This window comes from Clavelina lepadiformis, chromosome 4 (genome assembly GCF_947623445.1).
Source record: "Clavelina lepadiformis chromosome 4, kaClaLepa1.1, whole genome shotgun sequence".
In the NCBI taxonomy this organism is placed as follows: domain Eukaryota; kingdom Metazoa; phylum Chordata; class Ascidiacea; order Aplousobranchia; family Clavelinidae; genus Clavelina; species Clavelina lepadiformis.
This window is the reverse complement of record NC_135243.1, coordinates 20,002,091-20,022,996: the sequence shown is the minus strand read 5'-3', so window position 1 is coordinate 20,022,996 and position 20,906 is coordinate 20,002,091. Positions and strand designations below refer to the sequence as shown.

Below are 20,906 nucleotides of genomic sequence, written 5' to 3'. Positions count from 1 at the left end.
TGGTCTTCAATGCATATTGTGTACGGTTAATATTGACATTATTTTGTAAATGTAATGTTCTACATGATAATTAATGCATTCTTGAGTGTTCTTGGCGATGACTATACGCACTTGGCCATGGCTATAGGGAGGCTATAGGGAACATATGTGGGGACCTTAAAGTTGTGTCACTTTTACTCGGACTGCAGTTGGGTTACACCAAGCATAGCCTATGTGTTTTCTCTGTTTGTGGGACAGTCGAGACGATGCAAACCACTATAACACAACCGAATGGCCAATGAGAACTAACTACATTGTTGGAAGATATAATGTTAAGTGTCAACCCCTAATTGATCCCAGCAAAGTGTACTTGCCACCACTTCATATTAAACTCGGCCTGATCAAACAATTTGTGAAGGCAATGGATGTCAATGGAGATGGATTCCTACATATAAAAGAAAAGTTTGGTGCTATACTAAGTGATGCTAAACTGAGAGCTGGAATATTTGTTGGCCCCCAGATACGTGATTTGATCCGTGACCCAGTATTTCCATCCAAGCTTAATTCAATTGAATTGGAAGCCTGGAATGCGTTTGTACAGATTGTACAAAATTTTCTTGGGAACTATAGGGCAGAAAATTACTCGAATCTAGTCGACAATTTGCTGGAATCATATCGCGAAATGGGCTGCAGAATGTCACTTAAACTGCATTTTCTTCGTTCACACTTGGACTTTTTCCCACCAAACCTGGGTGATGTGAGCGACGAGCATGGTGAAAGATTTCACCAAGACATCTCTTTGATGGAATCGCGGTATAAAGGTCGATTTAACCCTAACATGATGGGGGACTACTGCTAGTTTCTCCAGCGTGAAACTGACACTGAACATGCTCGAAATAGCAAGTGTATAAAACACTTTTGAGGGGATACAATGCTATTTTGGTTTGGTTTAATCATCCTGGGTTGTGTTAAATTGTGCAATGTGATAATGCTGTTATTTTCACTAGCAATTACTGTGTTGATTACATCTAATGTTTTGTTCTGCACAGCCAAAATTAGCTGAAATGACAATTAAGGGTTGTCGTGTGCATATATCATATCTCAAAAACGTGATGTGTTAGAAAAAATCTAAGGCCAGATTTGGATTCAGCATGGCCCACATTAGTCTAGATAAACTTGAAACGAGCAAGGAATAAAAAATAAGTTGAAAAATGTTGCCCAGTGTTATACTTAATTTATGAACCATTCTACTAAAAGCTTTATGAAAAGTAGACTAGCCGTCTTTCAATTACTGCAAAACGTTTGAATTCTTTTTTGCAATCAAATAATTAATTATCTTTTGAGTTTGGTCGGGCTATTATAGCTACAATAAGTACATGAAGACTTTTTTTGGTAGTGCATTGTGCTTGATAAAATGTCATTCCATGTTACATTTAAAGGTTAATATAATTGAAAATGCCCGTCTACCTGATTTTCTCACATATTTAGTAGAGTCTTCTCTTTTAAGACACCAGCAGTAGTCAGCAATCATGCTGACATTCCACTTACCCTGATAGCGTTCCTCCATCACCATTATCTCCTGGTGAAAACGTTCACTTTGTTCCTCACTAAACTTCCCACAGTTAACAGGGAAGTAGTCTAGGTGGGAGTGTAAAAAGTGCATTTTGATGCTCATCCTACATCCAAGTTTTTGAAAGGCATCGAGCATATCTGTAAGAAGCTGTTTGTAATTGGAGGCTTTGTTATTTCCAATGAACTGCTGCATAACAGCTTTTAACTCCTTCCAGGCTTGCAATTCCGTTACAGACATTTTTTCGAAATCTTCATCCTTCAACAGTTCTCTGATTTGAGGTCCAGTGAAAATACCTGCTTGCAGCTTAGCTTCGGATAAAGATGAAAACGTTTCTTGCAGGTACCTAAATCCTTCTCGTCTTTGTGCATACCTTTCAAAAACTTTTCATGCACTCTAACTTGATATGCAAGGGCGGTAAAAAAAATTTTGCTGGAGCAACAAGAGGATGTGCCTTCACATTCTTAGATCCTGGCAGAAACGCAACACCTTTTCTAGAACATTCTTTTCCTTTAATCTTGACGTTAGAAGTTGTGCAGATTCTTTTGAAAGATAAAACTCTCTTGTGAGATCATTCAGCTGAGTTCGTGAAAACAACTTTAGAGAGTCATCGTTTATTCCTTCCTGATAGTGCTCTTCATCACCTGCACTTCTTTCAGATTCAGATTCTGAGAAGCGTTGCATCTCTGTTAGAGGATTCAGCACAGGAATTTCATCACAATGTGGTACAGGCCACATTGCTGCCTTTAAATTAGAGTACTTGATATTGGATTTGTTTCTTCTGTTAAACCCCTTAATGTTCACCATACAAAAATAACAGTCATTGTGATGGTTTTTTTGCTTCCTCCATACCGTAGGTACGCCAAAGGGAAGGCTCTTGAGTTTTTTCTGATACCACACACGTAGCTTTGATGCACATATGTAGCTCATTGTGATAACAAAATTTATCTTGATAAATGCTATCCTTTTGACAAAAAAGTGGGTAGTAAAACGTAAAAGCGAAAAATTATACGGTTTTTCGACCGTAACTTTAAAACCTGATGTGACAGGCCAAAAAGGATGGCATTTTTGAAATCAGCGCACTAAAATTAGCTGGAAAACTTTGGCATCATACAGAATAAAATTTTCATGCAGACCAGTGTAATAGGTCAAATCTGCCACAGTTATGACATCACATTGCCGTTTATTACAATACCGACGTTACGACGATAGTACCATGTAGAAAATATTTTTATTGCGTATATGTTTATAAAAGGTCTTGGTCTGATTCAGATTTTCTTCAATGTAAGAATTTTTGATCAGTAATAGATTATTAATTAATTAATTATTACAATTAGTTGTTACGTTGTATAGTATTTACCGTAAATGCCGCAATTATTTTACGCCTTCTTGATGTATTCTATCTTTTGCCACGTCCAAGAAATATGGACAATTTCCACCTCATTCAACAGAATCTTTTCCAAACGCGATTATTGTATTTTAGAAAATAGGCCTACATATTTGATTACAAATCTCGTGTAAATCCCGTTACATGTAAATCCCGGACAAGCAGAAAACTGACCAGAAAGTGCAACGAATACGCACGATCTCTTCAACATGGCTTTAACTTACGGATATTTTCCCCGCGCAGTTCATAAATATAGTATTGTGTGACATGTTGTTATAGAACATCGTTTTGTCGAAATTTTTCTGCAAAAAAGCTATTTGGTATTGCATCATTAGGCACAACAGCCGATGCGCCACGAGGAAGGCATAATTAATCGATGCTACGTTTTGAACGCGATGAATAAACAGATAACCGAATGAACCGCTGCAGCTTGCTGAGCATGTCTAGTAACAAAAATACACCGCCGCGCGAGAGCGCCATTAGGCAAATTTCTGACAAAACGATTCAGATTCAGAACAAACGAATCAGACCAACAAACGTTGGACGATTGGCCTACAACTGACCCTCACCATCCGGCGGAGACTTCAAACTTGAATTGACCATGACAGACAAATTTACACAAACGATCGTCTGTTAACCTCACACTGTTGCCACTTCGGAGAAGGTGATCAGTGTCACGTATTTCTTAATTTATACTTCTTACTAATTTTATTTCGCAGAAGTTAATTATATGATGTGTATATAGTTTACTATAAAAATATTATAGTATCTTTTCTGTGTGATCTGTGTTTGTGGTTTATTGGTTATTTTACTATAGCTTTTACAATGTTTCTAGGTTTGCCGTTCTTACCCTGAGCGCCTTTATTCTAGCCTTCGGCACTCTTTTCCGCTTAGAGTTGGTTGCTCACACCACCACACTTTGTAAAGTTCCATCTTTTCGTCCCGCGTTGCAATATTCCTGCCATTCCATTATTATAGTGTTTGCCACAAGATATGCTGACTTGTTTTTGTCCTCATGAAAAAAATGCTTAGTTTCTCCTAATGTAAAGTGTCTTACTTATCACGGTACCTTCTCTCATTTGTGGTTTACCTGCTCGTCGTCTCTTATTTGTACACTTACTGTAGTAGCTTCGGCTTTGTTCTTTGTACTTGTTAATTTGCCTCTCGCATAACTATAGTTTTTATTGCTGTGTTTTATCGTTGTTTTTATTAAATTCCTAATAATCTCTGTGGCGTCACGATTTAACATTAATGTGATATCCAACCTGGTTTTTCCCTACTTTTATCGTAACTAATATAGATTGTTTAATTCTATACCAAACTTATCCTACAATCACGACAGAGTAACAACTTTATTGTCAAAACCAGACATGGTTTAAAGTCGACTTGTATATAAAGCATAGAACTTTATATTTTGGGCAAAGATTCATTTTCATGTTGTTTTTGCTTCTTTTATATTTGACTTTTTGTTTTATTTATAACGAATCGGGAAATTTGAAATATGAAATATATATTTTCTTTGTTTGTTTAAGAGTTCTTACACGTCTGTCGCACCTGTGACAGAAATGACGCCTCTAGAGATGATGGTAATAAGCTATAATTCAGTAAAATCTTCGTATTAGAAAAAATCCGTATTTGAATTAATTTCTGAACTATTTCCTTTGGTGTGTCCTGATTAAGGAATGTAATATGTTAACTTATAATCTCATATTTTCCGATTAGACTAAGTAACTGACGGTATATTAGATCAAAGTTGACTAATTCATGGCTCTTTTTAAAGTTGGCGTAAAAACGCGAATCACAAATATAGTTGATGACCACTCTATTTCAAAATATTATTTTAACAGAATATAAATTGTTCCAATAACAAAATTACAAATTTTATAAAAATAGTTTTAACGCAGGTACGTTCAAAACCGGCCTTATTTTTTATAGAGCGCTTTAGCGTTATCTTTTATGATACGAATTACAAACGTTGTTAATGACTTTATTTTTAATCGGTTCATCGGCGGCTGAGAATTGATATTACTCGCAACTTAATTGTTTAATTATCCTAAAGGTTTTAATAATAATAATTTTATTTATTTTTACATTGGCAACAAAATCTTCACAACGATTCATCACAGACACAATGTGTAATGTAATTACAATTATAAATATTCATTAATTACGAAAGAGACATAGTATTTTTTATATCGTCCGTTTTTAAAATTTTATATGTTTAATATAATTATTATTAGGTTTATCATGACGCTCGTGCGCACAAAATCTACTCGACCGCGGCAAAAAATGTGTCGATAATTGCTTTTTATATCAGTCTTTGTTATAGAAGTCTGGTTACTGAGTTTTAACTTTAAATGTTTCTGAAGAGATATCGTTTTATTGATTTTAGCTAGTTCTCTATACTCTTGCCTGACACTTTGTACACTGTTTACCACAGAAACGTTAAAATGAGCCAAGAATAATTTCTTCTGCAGAAAAGTATGTAATTACAGTACGGTTATATGGTGATGACAAACCACTCATGGAAACGTATAATTTCTTTTAATTTACCTTATGGTATTTCCGAGTAGAGCATGCACGAACAGCGAAATATACAGCCTGAATACGGTAGAGGTGAATTTTTTTATTACGTATAATTATTTCAATTTATAATGTTGATGAATAATTTTTGAATGATTCAGATTTTTCCACATTACAAGGATTCTTGATTAGTAATTAATAATTGATATGTTGCATGTACAAATTCCGCAGTCATTGTATGGCGTGACTACGCATCCACTCTATCGCCTTGTCCAAAACATACCGACAGTTTTGGCCGCCTTCAACAGAGTCTATTCCAAACGCGATTACTGTGTCTGAAAAACATATTTTGATTACGAATCTTGTGCGTACTGTATGTTGATATACGAGAAGTACACATAAGCTGCTTTATCATAATTTTGGCTTTGTACTTACAACTAGTACTATTGTACACAACCGCAACTTTCCCAAATTTCTTGTAGTATGTAAATCCATCTTCACGTCGCAAAAACTTATACTCCAAACCGTGGAAAGTGACGTCAATACCATCTCCTGCTACTCTTTGAGCTGCCACTTCTGCCAACTACATTTTACGGGTAGAGAAAACACCAAATATTAAACCGGAACGCAAATGTCAAATAAAATTAAACTCAATGCTTGTGCTTTTTATACTCTTATGGTTGTAAATGTTAATCACAAAAACATTGTTACGTGACCATTTAAAATTTTAAATGGTTAAATCGGTAACATTAAGCAAAATGACTATCTCACTCATATGGAAGTTACGATGCAAGTGAAAATATTTGCATGGGTGGAATATACAGAGAGAAGAGAAATAGAAAATCTGTATTTGGAAAGTTTACATATACATCTTTTAGCAATACGAGAAAAAAGACAGGCAAAATTTAGCCTATGCATACCTCAAATGTAATTTCACAAAAAGTTCTTATATTTATGGTGGTATGCATTACGCATATTCAGCCAAACTTACTGTGACATTCCTTTCGTTTCCAGCTGAACCCCATTTCTGTTCAAGATCTCCGAGTCAAATGTAATCAATGTGTTGTGGTTTTATGTCCAAAAAACGTTGGCAAGTATCATTCCAAGACATATTTTAGTTGTTGTATTGTACAGGTATACTTTTCAAGCACTTCCAATTAAACTTTAAACCACAAAATTCAAGTTTGCCAGCAGTTAATTAAAATAAGATAAGAACAAGAAAGTGCTTCAAAAATATTTATTTATAGCTTATATACAAGACCTTTAATTAAACTTTAACACTCTGCTTAGATGCTTAGACCAAGCGCTGTACCATGACAAATTAAATACGCTTAATTGCCAATAACATTTGTACAATCATTTTATACTAGTTCAGCGAAAACCACAATTGCATTTTCAAAGATCTTTTACAGTTTTCTCTTTACCAATCTTAAAGTTTATAGCAAAGCGGCCAAATTTAAACTAAACCATAATTATGGATCATTGTGAGTATATATATGTCCATCATTTGCAACCTACCCCGCATATTTTTAACAACGGGCTACGTCAATCACTTGCTGTCAATTATCATTTCCTTTTAGGTGTTGAGTAATCAACGAAAGCGGTAATAGCTTGTTTCTTTGCAACGTTTAATGGAAAGTGACGCAGTCAAAAAATAGATGTGTTTTGAAATGTATGTGTTGCTAATTAGGCCCATTAATAAATATTTTTAGATATTTTTCATGCATGAGTATAGTTGTAGTGGGATCACGTCAATTAACCGCGAACAAATTAACCAGCGACAATTGGTCGTGATCAACTGACCGACAACAAATTGGCCGGCGACACAAATCAAACGCTATGTATTTTGTGAACCGTGACCTGCTTACTAACCATGTGTTTCCAGTTTCTTTGTGTTATATCTAGTCTAAGGGGTCTGAACTAAGGGGTCTAAGGGGTCAGTTGGTTCTCGGTCAATTTACGTCACGGTCAGTTGTCCCCGGTTAGTTTGTTCGCGGTCAATTTCCCACGGTTAATTGTCGTAGAACCAGTTGTAGTATATGCTGTAGTTACTACAGGTGCAGCATTTACGTTTAACTTCACTTTACACTTTGTTGGTTTCTGAATCTCATCTGTCACAGAGTGTTTGTGTGTACATCCTATATTTATGATAGGAGCACTTTATCAACTTTTCCTTGTGTAACGCCATTCCGAAAAGTAAGATTTGATTGATGAAACTAATCAAGTGATTGACCGGCAAGTGACTTGTTGGTAACATTTTGCTTTGATTCTTGGTAAGTTTTATGCTGTATATCAAGTTTTATCAAGCTTTATATAACAATGATATGTTTTAAACCTGGTCAAGCAGTTCTGGTGAGTAAATTTTGTTTGATATTGACTTTGTTACACAAAAAAGAATTACAACGACATTGCCCAAAACGGGACAGCGCCTTAATTTTTTCAGCCAGCAGTTGGCACAAAATCGAATTTTGTTTTGGTTCATTACGTTAATTTTTTTTGACATATTAGCATTTAAGACTGTAGCTTATTTTGTGTTTTAAGCTATTTTAATTGAAAAAAGGATCCTAAATTTTAAACTTAGCCAGGATTATGCTACTCCATAACTATAGATTTTAGTTTGATGTAGCTGTTGATTTTTCTTTGTTATACCAACAATAAAAACACATGGGCTAGTAGCTGTTTATTTTCCTTTGTTATACCAACAATAAAAACACATGGGCTAATGTATGTGTAAACTTAAAATTTGGAAGGTACAGCAGTTTGTCATTCAGAAACGGTTTATTGACCGCGTGATGGCTTCTCCAAAATGGGGCACATTGTCCCCGCCTCTGACCTTTACGCCCATGTGTCTTGCAATTTTATACGTCATTTGGAAAAAAAAATCTAAGTAAGTAAATTAATTAAAAAGAACTGTATACAACGCAACCAAAAATCTTTTTGGCACCATCATCATTAAATAAACACGTTTTTAAAATTAGTTGGTACATAAGCTACGGAATCTATACTTGAAATGAAAGCAAAATAATTTAACGTTATGTGCCCTATACTGGCACTAGCAAAATTCACGAAAACTTGAAAACCGCGTTAAAATATTTTAAAAATGGCGCAGACTGGTAGACTGTCATTTAGGTCTCAAAAAGTCATGCTACATTTGTGTAAGAAGACCTGAAATTCACTCCCAGTGAAATGACCTACTGTATATGGCATAGGTTTTCCAATTAGACAACCTGGCGAATTTTTTGGTTGAACCAAACCGAAGAATCTCTCAGGTAAAAAAATCAAGGACATTCACGCACCACAATTTGCTTCAATGCTTCGATTAGCTAACTAGGATCAGACATTACCTTCGACTACCTAAACACAACAGCCAGCAATTGTATCTTTTTAATTAACCTATACATCTATTATTGCGACTACATTAACTGAACCCTTTTTCCTGTATATTTTTCGTCCATCTTTAACAGCAGACTGTATGACTTATTTCATGCAAAATTGACACTTCCTTTTATACAGCGAGTTATCAACGAAAGCGGATAAAATGTGTTTAGTTGCGCGTTTGTCCTAAAATGAATTATAGCATGACTAGCTTACCGGAAAACGAGTTTCATAATGAAATAAATACAAATTATTTACGTCAATTTACGTTACTCCTGTTCGATTTTTTGCGTTGTTTTGGTGTTACGTTAATTTGCTTCGTTTTTTGTTACCTATGAAGTGACGATAATGATTAATTCAAGAACGTTTGGGATGGTGAGTAATGGGGAAAGTTTTTAAAACCGGGGTTTAAATTTATCATGGTTTTATGAAGTGTGTTAAGAACGAAACGTTTCGGTTTTGCGCTAAAAAAATATTTGAAATGAAACGTATGAGCTATACTTGCTTTTCAATGCAGAAAATGTAGGTATGCAAGCCTTTATAAGCAGCTATATTTACATATACGTGCGTTGCATACGTGTTATAGGCAGTGGTGGAATTCAGCCGGTGCGAACCGGTTCTTGGAATTTTAATGGCTTTCGCAAACCGGTTGTTAACAAGCGTATGTATAGTCTTATGTGTATATCAGCCCCGTGTCAATATAACAGGTTGTTAGTGAGAGAACCGGATGATAAAATATTTGAATCCCATCACCGGTAATAGGGAACGTGGAACGTACTTCGGGTGAGCAACTGGCATGTGGTCTACATCGGGACAAGATCAATGTCGACATTCTAACGACCGACAACGAGTCAAGATTTTCAAAGGTATTTCCAACCAGATAAAACACAGCCAAGAGGAGCAGATCTCCCGGTAGGTGTGCTGTGTGCACACATTTCGTTCACTTGGGCGGCGCATCCTACAAACTACAACTGGGCACGCTTTACTTCAAGCAAGGGACGCGACGAAAGCCGTAGCGGTAAGATCCCAAAAGAAGTTTGCATTGGAATGTCAGAAAATACTTTTTGCTATATTCAAAAATCGCCTGTGAAAATACGGAAATGACACTTGTGTAACGGCCATAAAACTGTTCGATGCTGCTGACGCAACACTCTGCTGCCTACAAAGTGACCATAGCGCCTGCAAGAGGTTGTCATTTGTCTACTTTGGTAATGAGGAGCCAGTAGCCTGGGACAGCTGCTGGGTCCAACTTGTGTTTGATCAACAAACACGAATAAATTGTAAGCGGGTATTAGCCAAATACTTCAATAAAACAATCCTGCCAAGAATACATTTTGGCAAAAATACAGTTTATTACTCCTAGCTGACTTTTTGTATCCACCAAGATATCAAAGAACACAATTATCATAAGTCTATTGTCAATTGTCATACTACACGGAACAGCTTTAACACCAAAGGAAAACACTAACTTTGGAAATACCATGGCCAAAAACCACGGAAGAAATAAAAAGAGAACTGTTTAAATCGTGGCTACTACAGCCGCGATACCACTCAACTGAAACGCAGTAACATAACAGAACGACACGACAATGCTTCACGCCATAATTACAGCGCCGCGATTGCGCAAATCCCTAACGGTGATTTGTGCAAAACGAAAATTTTTTAGGCAATGGAGCCGTCCCGAAGCTAGAATGTTACGTTCCCCGCCAAATCGATTACACTAATGAATTGAGAAAATCACAATAACTCTAGCTTAGCAGGAAAACCGAGGAACCAACATCTATCGGTCAGGAAACCTCAGGCGTTTTCTGCAACACAAGCGGCTTATCACCTGGTAAGAAGAGTGCTCCCAAACTGTACGGAGTCTGGACACGGTAGCTTGAACAGACATTTTCTCGCTGTAGTTGGAGGTGTTGCTTATTTGCGAGAGCGGCTGAGGACTCGTTTGGACCGATGCAAAATGCCCCTAATTTGGATCACTGATAGGAACCAGGGCGGTTTTAGTGTCCTTCGATGTTGTGGGACCATCAAGAGAGCTTAACTACATCCAGGGTTTTATGTTCCAATTGGGTTGTTGTTGCGCTTTTTGCATTTATACAAGAGCACGTGCTTTCTTCTTTTGTTCCTCGTCGGCCTTCATCTGAGCAACTCGACGGGCTTCTTCGGCTTCCCTTCGGACCTTAAGGCGCGACTTGCAGACGCGCTGCTCCTGGTGTTTCATCTAGATGGCGGCGTTCTTAAGTTATCGCGCTCCAGCGCTTCTCATTGGCGTGACTGCTTGAAGTGAGGAACGAATATCCAGCAATAAACCTACTGTTGGCAGCGAAACTTTGTGTTTCTGGCCGACTGGTTTTGACTGGAAACCACAATTTATCACAATATTGTTAAAAATGCCGTGAAACTACTGTATTGTACAAACAGTGTAAAAGCATTATGGACACCTCTTTTTAATGTGATCCGTGAGAAGGTAATGCCAACAGCATAATGTGCAATAGAAACTACAGTGTGATGGAATTTCAATGGTCTATTAGACTGCCTTCTACTGGCATCGTTGTTGGGATAAGATGTTCGATGTGTCGAGGAAACCGGAGCCAAAATAAGAACAATGTAGATACTGCCAACTACAGGCGAGATAAATTCCACGTCTTGTTGGGCTCGAAGGCCTATAGGAACTTTCACAACTCAATAATCGTCAATCAGGCGGATGAGAGAACAGTTTTGCTTAACACTGCCAACTGTGAGCGTGATGGAAATTGGACAGACCTGGTCGCTTTCAAAATGGTACTAGGTCAACACAAATAACCCTGGGGCTATTTGGCTAAGAGGATCAGTACCCGTGAAACGATTTGTTCTGAAGGGATGATCTTTTGACAAAAAATGGACAAGAAATAAATACCGTCTATAACAGGGGTTCCCAACCTTTTTATGTTCTCGTACCACTTAGCCACCACGGATTGTCAACACGTACCACTATTTTCAAAACAACTAATTTCATCCAATATTCGCTCAGCAGCATTGTATTAATAACAATGACAGCAGGGAGCAAGATCGACAAAAGTAGCTTACTGAGTGCAGAGAATTTAGTACGGAAAGAAATAAAAGTGTTGTTCGCATATTTTAGCAACTCAAAATTAAATTGTTATACTACTACAGTACCGGTATACTGTATATCGCATGCAACGGAGAGCTGCTCGCGTACCACCTGAAAAGCTCCCGCGTACCACTAGTGGTACGCGTACCACCGGTTGGGAACCCCTGGTCTATAAACGGTGACCGTCTTCAATGCCGGCAAGGCAGACTTCAAATTCAAACTTCAAACAGCTTGACATAATGTCATTCCCTGTCACATTTAAGGTTAAGCACTCTTGAAAGAGGTTTTGGATCACTTGCTGTGTCGCTTGAAGTGCCCTAAATCTATTTGCTGTTGGTGTAAACGACCACCCTTCTTTAGAGTCAACTCGTATTAGATTTGTAAAGGTTATCAAACTACCAGTTAAAGTTATCTTTAGAATAATTAAATTCATAGGAAATAAATGTAATCAACTTTTAAAAAACATTTTAACACTAGCAAATTTCAGCTGTAGGTCAGTTTATATAAAACCAGTAACATTTATTTCAAAATTCTTGCTTAATATAAGTTATAGATTATGTATATACATAATTTTTTTTATAAATTCTACACTCCTGGTGATTTTAATCAATCCTTGCCCGATTTTAAAACCTGTCTACAATAATTGGTTACATCGACAAGCCATTAAGCTGCAGAAACCTCAAACAAACAGACCGAAAAAAGCTGTTACCCTATAGTTATACTGCCATAGGGTAAACACTTAAGTTTGAAGATGGTATATAGCACAGTTTTAAATTCACGTCATAGCCACACAGAAACGTCTCTTGAGGCAATAGAGAGTATCAAACGACGCTCTGCCGGCTAACAATGAGCGTCGTCTCGATATAATACTTCGGCCTGTCTGCTAGGTAGACGAGTATCTAGGGCGCTGGACACGCACTAACGGTCTTCGATACCCGGTGACGCGACTGTTGTAAATTGTAATTGCCCTTAGCCGAAGTATTAACGATGTTTGCTCCTGTTCAATGGCGTTGTTTAACACTCTTAAATTCGGCAAAAACAAAAAATGTATTTTTCAACCGGAACTTGCACAACAACTAGCTTAGTAACCGGGATTGTAGCTGCTAATAAAAGGAATGTGGTAATAGGCTTTTCCACTGTTTGCACTTTGGTAAAATCACCATTGTCCCGGGAATTTGTATTCTAATTCACCAGAATGCGTTTGTGTGCTTGCTCTGCGAGAATACCAACAGGTATTTGCAAGATGCAAGATATTTGCTTGTGTGCGTCGGTCGGTTCAATCGAAGCGCCAGTCTCCTCTGACTTTGTGTTCGTTTGTGTTTCGCACCTTTCGTGTTAAATCGAACCGAATCCAAAATTTATTTCTTGCCATAGGCCGACTTTATTATCATACTATACATTTTTTTTCAAGGTGTACCACATAAAAGTAGTTGATTTTATTTAAGAGTAATGTTACTTTAAATTACAAAAACGATTTTTGTGTGATGGTGTAACACTATCTACAGTCTACACTGTACAAAAGGGCAAGATTCCATTCATAACATTCTACCATGAAAAAAGAATAAAAGCGATTGAACAGACTCATTTCGGTAACCCAAGACTTACGACTTTTGTTTAAGTGAATTGGTTTTGTTTGTTAAAGCGTTTTTACGGTTTAGTGTTAACGCAGATGTTGTCTTTAAATCAAAATAGATTGCTATGGACGAAACAGAAAAAATGAAAAACGACGCATAGATCAAGACACGGCACGTTATTGGAGCCCCTCAAATGATAAACAGTTGTGAAGTGCTTCTTCGAACTAAGCTGAACAAACCTAAATTATTATACAACAAAAACAACCCATGAAATCAAAGTTATCCAAAACCAACTATTAAAAGTGCACAGTTTTGAAATTGTCTGCCGTTTCTTCTGTTGCCATCAGTATCATCAGTAACGAATCATGTGAAGTTTGTAGTTGCGAAAAACCTTAGATCTATTTATGTTCACAAATTGATATAACAGTTTCTGTACTTTTTAAAATAAGCAAACATATTGCGGACTGGCTTGCAAAGGTATATTTTATGCTAAAATGAAGGTTACTTTAACAGTTAATTCTCACAGCTCTGAAATAAAAAACGTGGTATAATAGTATTAAAATTCAATAATACATCTCTTAAAATCATTTAAATTATAGATTTTAACAATTTATCCTTATGAACAATAAACTGGTTTTCTTATAAGTTACAAAAACACCAGTGCTGAAAGAAATAACGAAATATGGTTACACTCTAAAAGTATCAAAAATAGCAACAGTATAAAATGATAGTGCATAGCTGATTGATATTATGACATTTCAAAGTATATGGTAACAGTAGTATCGATCCCGGACTGGTATTTTTTAATTATGAAAGCTTTATTTTGGTCAAACATTCCACAAAAAGTTTAAAATTAAGCATAAAGCGTTTTTCAAATATAAAGTGAACGTATACTGTATATGAGACGCCAAACAAAATGATAGCGCTTAAACGCCGATAACGCTTGGGTCCAACCGCAAACATAGAAACTTACCATGCCCTTTACAATCAACTCGTACTAAAGAAAAAGCGATAAGTCAATATGTTAAATACTGTATGTAATTGTAAGGAATCTTCAATAAAAATGTGCCTTGTTGGTATAATTTAAGTGTTTTGATGTTTCAAGCAGTTTCGCTTGACTAATTTTACATCACTTATACTCTGACAAACACGATAAGCTTTCATTACAATGTAATTGTATCTTTTTTGCCACGATACTTTGTTTTTCTTTTGTTGTTAAGACATTAGGCATTCACTGGGATTCGAATCCCGAAATTCCTTCTTCAGGGAAGAAATAATTTTTGTATGATTGTTTTCCAGTAGTTTATCACAAAAGGTCTTCATTGACATTTGCACGTCCAGGTTAGGGTACTTCGTCTTTGTTAATTTGATCATTTTTTCATCAGTCATGCTTTCGTCTTCTCTCCAACTGAAAAACTTTCGGTACTCAGCGTCGTTTTTATCCAAGTAAAATAAATATTCAACCAAATCCTTGGGTGATTTAAAATCTTCGACAAATATGAAAGAGTCCAAAGGAGCAACTCTAAGAATGTCTTCCTTTTTTGGTCCCCAAACTATTGGGACGGCCCCACTTCTCAAGGCGTTGTCCCAAAACTTTTCGGTAATGTAGTCAGTGCAATGCAACGCGTTTTCAAAGGCCAGATAAAATTTATAATTTTTTATAGTATCATGAGGATAAGTAAAGTCTTTGGTTCTCGGTACAGGTCGATCAAAGCATTTTCCGTATCCTGTGAATTTAAGACCGGCTTCTCGTAACTCTTTGACGTATTTCATTCGCATTCTAGCACCGTGTGTGTAATGACATCCGCTAACTATCCAAACCTGAACGATAATACATAAAACATGATGAAATAAAAAGGTAAATTGTATAATAACGTATATATTTTACTGCATATTTACATATTTATAAATGTGACAAACACTGACGTTTTACGTAAAACAGAAAACGGATTAAACCGTAAGCTCCCTTGCCTTAAATAAAAAGTTTCATAAACAGGTGATTACTTTCGAAATTGGGAAAATTTTTTAAAGATATTATAGGGTATTGGTTAGAGGATATTAAACGAAAGTATACAAATGGAATTAAAAGATATGGTTCATGAGATCCATCATAGTTGTTAGAATATTTCAATGTTGACAGTAGGCCTACTTTGATGAAGGAAATGCTGTGTTTGCCACAGTCGCAAAAAAGAATTCGCTTTAGGTATACATAGCACCTTTAAGGTTAAAAGAACTGGTTGTAGCAATAAATAAGCTCATGAGCCATAAAAAATACGTCCCGACTGAACGCCTCTACAAATCACCACTTCTAACAATGTACACAAGAACAGCCTATAATTTGTTCAGAGCAGTTATAACATAACCTACAGGCATATTATCCTGCTTTCAAATTAAACTTTATGTTTCACAAAGGTGGTTTAATGATAATAAAAAGTGATTTTACCGCTACAAATCATTACAGCACGCAAAAGATTCTCAAAAACATTTTATGCATACATATATGCAGTACATCTCATGTACAGTTCGGCTTTCTGACATGTAAACACTTGGCAAATACAACGAGAAGCTAATATATTGGGTATAAGTGAAAATGGAGCAAGCATATTTAACGTTGCAAAATGTGTGCCGAAAACTTAATCAATGATCATAACATCGGGACAAATATATTAACCATATATATATGTATATATATATATATATATACATATATATACACTATAATGCTTTACATATTAAAAACAAGAAAACAAACAAAAAGTAACACGATGCTATAGTACTTTCAGTAATTTCTAAAATATTATACAACTGCATATATGTAAAGAACTTCAAATGCTTACCGCTAAATCAGTTTTTGCCGCGACCAACTCATCGACAACTTTCTTCCCTTTCGCTACAGAGTTGATAACGTGACCCCGATATCCGTAATTACGCGCAACGTCCGCATCTCGGCGGTAGGTCCAGGTCCAGTTGAAAAAACCGTCATAGCCTTCTAGTTTTATTCCGTCTAGACGCAAAACGGAAGGACCTTCAGCTGACCACCACACAAACAACTGGTTGGGATTTCTGCAACCAAATAGATTTCCGTCATAAAATTGCCAATTTTACTAAAGTTTAATAACATTTTTGACGTAGTCAGATTTAATTTCTAAAATATTATACAACTGCATATATGTAAAGAACTTCAAATGCTTACCGCTAAATCAGTTTTTGCCGCGACCAACTCATCGACAACTTTCTTCCCTTTCGCTACAGAGTTGATAACGTGACCCCGATATCCGTAATTACGCGCAACGTCCGCATCTCGGCGGTAGGTCCAGGTCCAGTTGAAAAAACCGTCATAGCCTTCTAGTTTTATTCCGTCTAGACGCAAAACGGAAGGACCTTCAGCTGACCACCACACAAACAACTGGTTGGGATTTCTGCAACCAAATAGATTTCCGTCATAAAATTGCCAATTTTACTAAAGTTTAATAACATTTTTGACGTAGTCAGATTTATTTTGTCAATTTATTAAGGTTTAGATCAATTTCTTTTATAAGTGGCTATATATATGGCCATGTCGTGAATATGGTTTCATCAATACTATAAGTTATAAGTTAAAACTATATATTCGAAAATCTATCCCTAATTCAAAAATACTTTGATTGGCTTGCCATCAGGCATATTAACATTAAATTCAACTTACAACGCACAAATGGTGAAATACAGAAATTTATTTCTGCTAACGTTTCCTTAATCCATTCGGGTTGGCCTCATCCGGTCAACGAGCATTGTATTTAAACCTTTGCGAAAAGTATAGAATTACAATTGTTCGCGTAGTAATTGCTTCGATGTAATTCTGCAAGTTGTAACTTGGAATTGGTAAGTCTATACTTTCGAAAAAATTGAAATACGTTTTCCATTGCCCTAATAAATACAATCCGAATGTGTTAATGAAATGTTGGGAGAAATAAATGTCTTTAGTTCACCAGTTGTGCCTTGTATTTGATGGGCTAACCCTACTTGTCTTACACCAATGTCGGAGCACCAGAGGTGCTAACTCATATAGCCTAATATTAGGTAAATTTTGGACGTAAAAGCTATTTTTTTTTTCTACGATAAAATTGAAACCTTCCATTTTTGGTATTATAAAAGCGTTTAATAGAAGAAATTCCAGCTATTTTAACAAAAGTAGCATGGTTTGCGAGGCTCGGAGATTTGTTTTTCAAAGTCAACCGAGCTGTCTATTGGCCAGCTGACGTCAGCTAAAATGAAAGAAGCTTGCATATAAATTGATCTGTTGCATTTTTTGTGTTGTACAGAAACTATTAAATATCTTTTTTGGGTCTTTTGGTATTACAGACGGGTCGGTCGAGTTTTCAAAAACTATTTACACACTTACTCAATAATATAATCAATAACTTACAACATGCTAATTATTAAAAGCTGCAAAGAGAGTTATGTGGCTAAAACGCTGTCGGGAAATTTCAAGGTAAACCCAGTTTTACAGTATAGCGATATTGCAACAAGTTTTGGCATGTTTTCGAGGAAAAAAGTTGTGTTATAAGTTATACCATGTCAGATACTATATAATTTTTTTCTTTTGATCTAAAAAAATTAGCATACTTGTTAGAAAAAAGCGATCAAAAGAAGCGATGCACCATTCTCAGAAGCTACAGATTAAAACCACACATTTATATTTATCAATGTCTCGAATATGATGTCGGTCCCATATGTAATAATAGTCCCACAAATGATTGAGTGAAGTGAGTTAAACAGTTTAGAAAAAAAGTAAAACCGCAACAGATCTAATGATAACTAAGTCAAAATAGCCTAAATCGTTGTTTTTACAGTTATCCAAGGTAAGGTAAGAACCTTGTGCTATGCTCTGAAAAAGCAATGAATTTTATCCAGTTTGTGAAAAGTTTATTATTGTAGAACAGTTAGTTTCATTATATACTTTTTTGTTTTTTACAAATGTTTAAAAACTCAATGCTGGCTGGAACTAAATGAGTGTAGGAAGAAAAGTAGGATAGAAAAAAAAGAAATTTATTAGAACAAAGAAACAAACTCTTCGATATGATTTGGGTCGGTAGCAAGTAAAATAGAGAGTAAAAAACGATAAATTTACTGGAACAAAAAAATAGAATTAAATTATTCTACATGGACTAAGTTGTTTGTACCATTTACTGATGTTTATTTTGTTTTCTTTAACTATTTCCATTTGCTTTTTAAATTTTTAAGTCGAGCCAGTCAAGTTCACGTTCTTTGACGTCTACTAAGATAAGCAAGAACTTATCCACGTATAAGTACCTGTAATATTTCCAAGGCAAATCTTCTGCACGAATGGTTGTGTAATGAAAAGCGATAGCGTCTGCTTCAATTATCCTACTTCGGTCATAGGTGGTTTCGCAAATGCCAATTTTTTCCCCATCTGGTGCTCCACTGCTTTTATCATGCCAAGGATATCCCCAATATAAAATCAGAGGAGGTTTTCGCGGGTCGATCTTTTTCGATGTGTATTTAACTGGAATTGGCGCTGGCTGATACCTAGCCTGGGCCTTTTTTGATAAAGCATGTTCATTGAGTGTATTAGTTTGTGTTCTAGAGGCGGACCATAAGAAAACAGCCAATACCGCAAGTGCAGAATATTTAAAAGCGGCCACAAACGCTTTTCTAATCATTACTTTTCTAACCATCCTCTAAGCGAAAGCTTTGTCTGTAAAAATCTTCATAAGTGAAAGACAGTTAAATCGAAAAAACAAGTTGATAGTTGTCAGTAAGTATGCCGGGAAAGGATTTTTCAAACATATTTTGTTACAAAGCACTTATTGACAAAAAATTTAGCAAACCTTCAGCTACAATTATAATGAAGGTGACGGTAATTATGACGTTTCCACGTGAAATGAACACGCTTTGTCTTCTGAATCAGTTATGGTAGTAAAGATGCCGTAAGTCTTTTGGACGTAAAACGACTCCACAAGTAGGTTGCAGTGGATGTTTATCACAAACAAAGGTTACACAAATAATATGCTGTGCTGTACTTACCAGCATGTACTTACCACAGTAGCTTACAACATGTTATCTATAGTGAAGCATTCATATCTTTAAGGCAGTTAGCTGTTCCGAACTAGGCCTTAGCGCCTAGTGCTAAGTCTGAGCCTGGTAAGCTGTACCTTAGCATTTATCATGACCAATATAAATACATCAATTGGAAGTTTAGTTATAGGCTTTGTAACACCAGACCTTTAAGTTACACACTCAGGTACCCTTTAAATATACCTTATTCTTATATTCTTATACGTTATATTTATTTACCCGATCCAAACAACTGCAAAAACGTTTATTATTGAAACAGTTTTCAGATACCGACATATTTACAGTATTTGCTCGGTTAAGTTCGCACCAGTTTAACTCTTCATAAATTTTTTTCAGAAACTTTTCAGAACTTTTCTGAAAAACTTCAAGTTTTATTTATAGCATATTATTTACATATTGCGTCTGTTGTACATACAAAAAAGCAAGGCTAACTTCAGTTAAGGCATCCATCAGTCTCGAATAGTTACTTCTCTTCGCCTTTAGTTTCGCTGATATGTACATTACATAACGATATGTCTATTGTATAGCTACTGTATTTACAAAATCATAATTGCTAAGTTCGCACCTGAAGTATCACATAACTTTGCAAAAACTGTTCAGATTCAAGTAGAAAAGTTAACCGGGATCTTGCTGTACTGACAACTAGTCTTTGATTTAAAAATCAAACCGTTTTCAACTACCTTCTCGCTTAATGACCAATTGAATACACGTACGAGGACACCATACACTACTCTTTTATATACAAGTTTTCAAAATAGTCTTATAGGTTCACCCCGTGAACCTTATAATAATAATAATAATGAATAGTCTTATAAGATCACCCCGTCACAAGTTGCTAGGTGGCGATCGATTTCAATTTCAATCGGGATTCTGAAATTCAAGTATTAATGCGCGACTCGGCCAGTGTGCTATACAAGAAAATAATATTTTGACTGGTCGCATTTAGATTTTTTATGTATATACTGTTGATTTCTTCTGATTTTAAATATTACAACAAGTAACTGATGCAAGCAGTGACCGGCTCCAATCTCACAGTGATTATATCTACAACTGTATAAACATCAAAGAGCGACTTTAACGCTAAAGCAAGTTCGAGTTTTAAATGATGATAACTTTTTAGGTAATTGTGCTATAAAACAGAAATGTTTTAACTTCTCATAAAAAGTCTTTAGCTTAACAATAATTAAATTATATTGGTTGTAGTACACATAGTTTTTTGTAAGTTAATTGACATTTTGTAACCGGCTTCCTAATTTATTTTTGAAAACTTTTCCTAAAGCTTCCCAGGGGATCGGGGAGAAAAACTTGCACTGTTGGATATAAAATTGA

The 20,906-nt window shown here is 35.8% G+C and overlaps 1 protein-coding gene and 1 long non-coding RNA gene across 2 annotated transcripts; both read right to left on the bottom strand.

Annotated features, from left to right (window-relative positions):
• Positions 1-5,381: 5,381 nt before the first annotated feature.
• On the bottom strand, positions 5,382-6,774 carry LOC143452276 (uncharacterized). Its single transcript, XR_013114979.1, has 3 exons — positions 6,451-6,774; positions 5,895-6,042; positions 5,382-5,794 (listed from the first exon to the last, which is right to left on the bottom strand). It is a non-coding gene; the product is annotated as an uncharacterized LOC143452276 (long non-coding RNA).
• A 7,188-nt stretch (positions 6,775-13,962) lies between these two features.
• Positions 13,963-20,624, bottom strand: LOC143453163 (4-galactosyl-N-acetylglucosaminide 3-alpha-L-fucosyltransferase FUT6-like). The gene is made up of 3 exons (XM_076954333.1): positions 18,792-20,624; positions 16,693-16,918; positions 13,963-15,320 (listed from the first exon to the last, which is right to left on the bottom strand). The coding sequence occupies exons 1-3, from the start codon at positions 19,175-19,177 to the stop codon at positions 14,715-14,717; spliced, it is 1,218 nt and encodes a 405-aa protein (XP_076810448.1). The 5' UTR covers positions 19,178-20,624; the 3' UTR covers positions 13,963-14,714.
• Positions 20,625-20,906: the final 282 nt, after the last annotated feature.

Bases quoted from the DNA above. Each gene is read 5' to 3' on its own strand.
- LOC143453163 (XM_076954333.1), bottom strand. From the start codon at position 19,177: ATGGTTAGAAAAGTAATGATTAGAAAAGCGTTTGTGGCCGCTTTTAAA. The intron at 16,919-18,791 runs GTACTTATACGT...ATTTGGTTGCAG, and splicing joins TTGCCTTGGAAATATTACAG to AAATCCCAACCAGTTGTTTG. The intron at 15,321-16,692 runs GTAAGCATTTGA...ATTATCGTTCAG, and splicing joins CGGCAAAAACTGATTTAGCG to GTTTGGATAGTTAGCGGATG.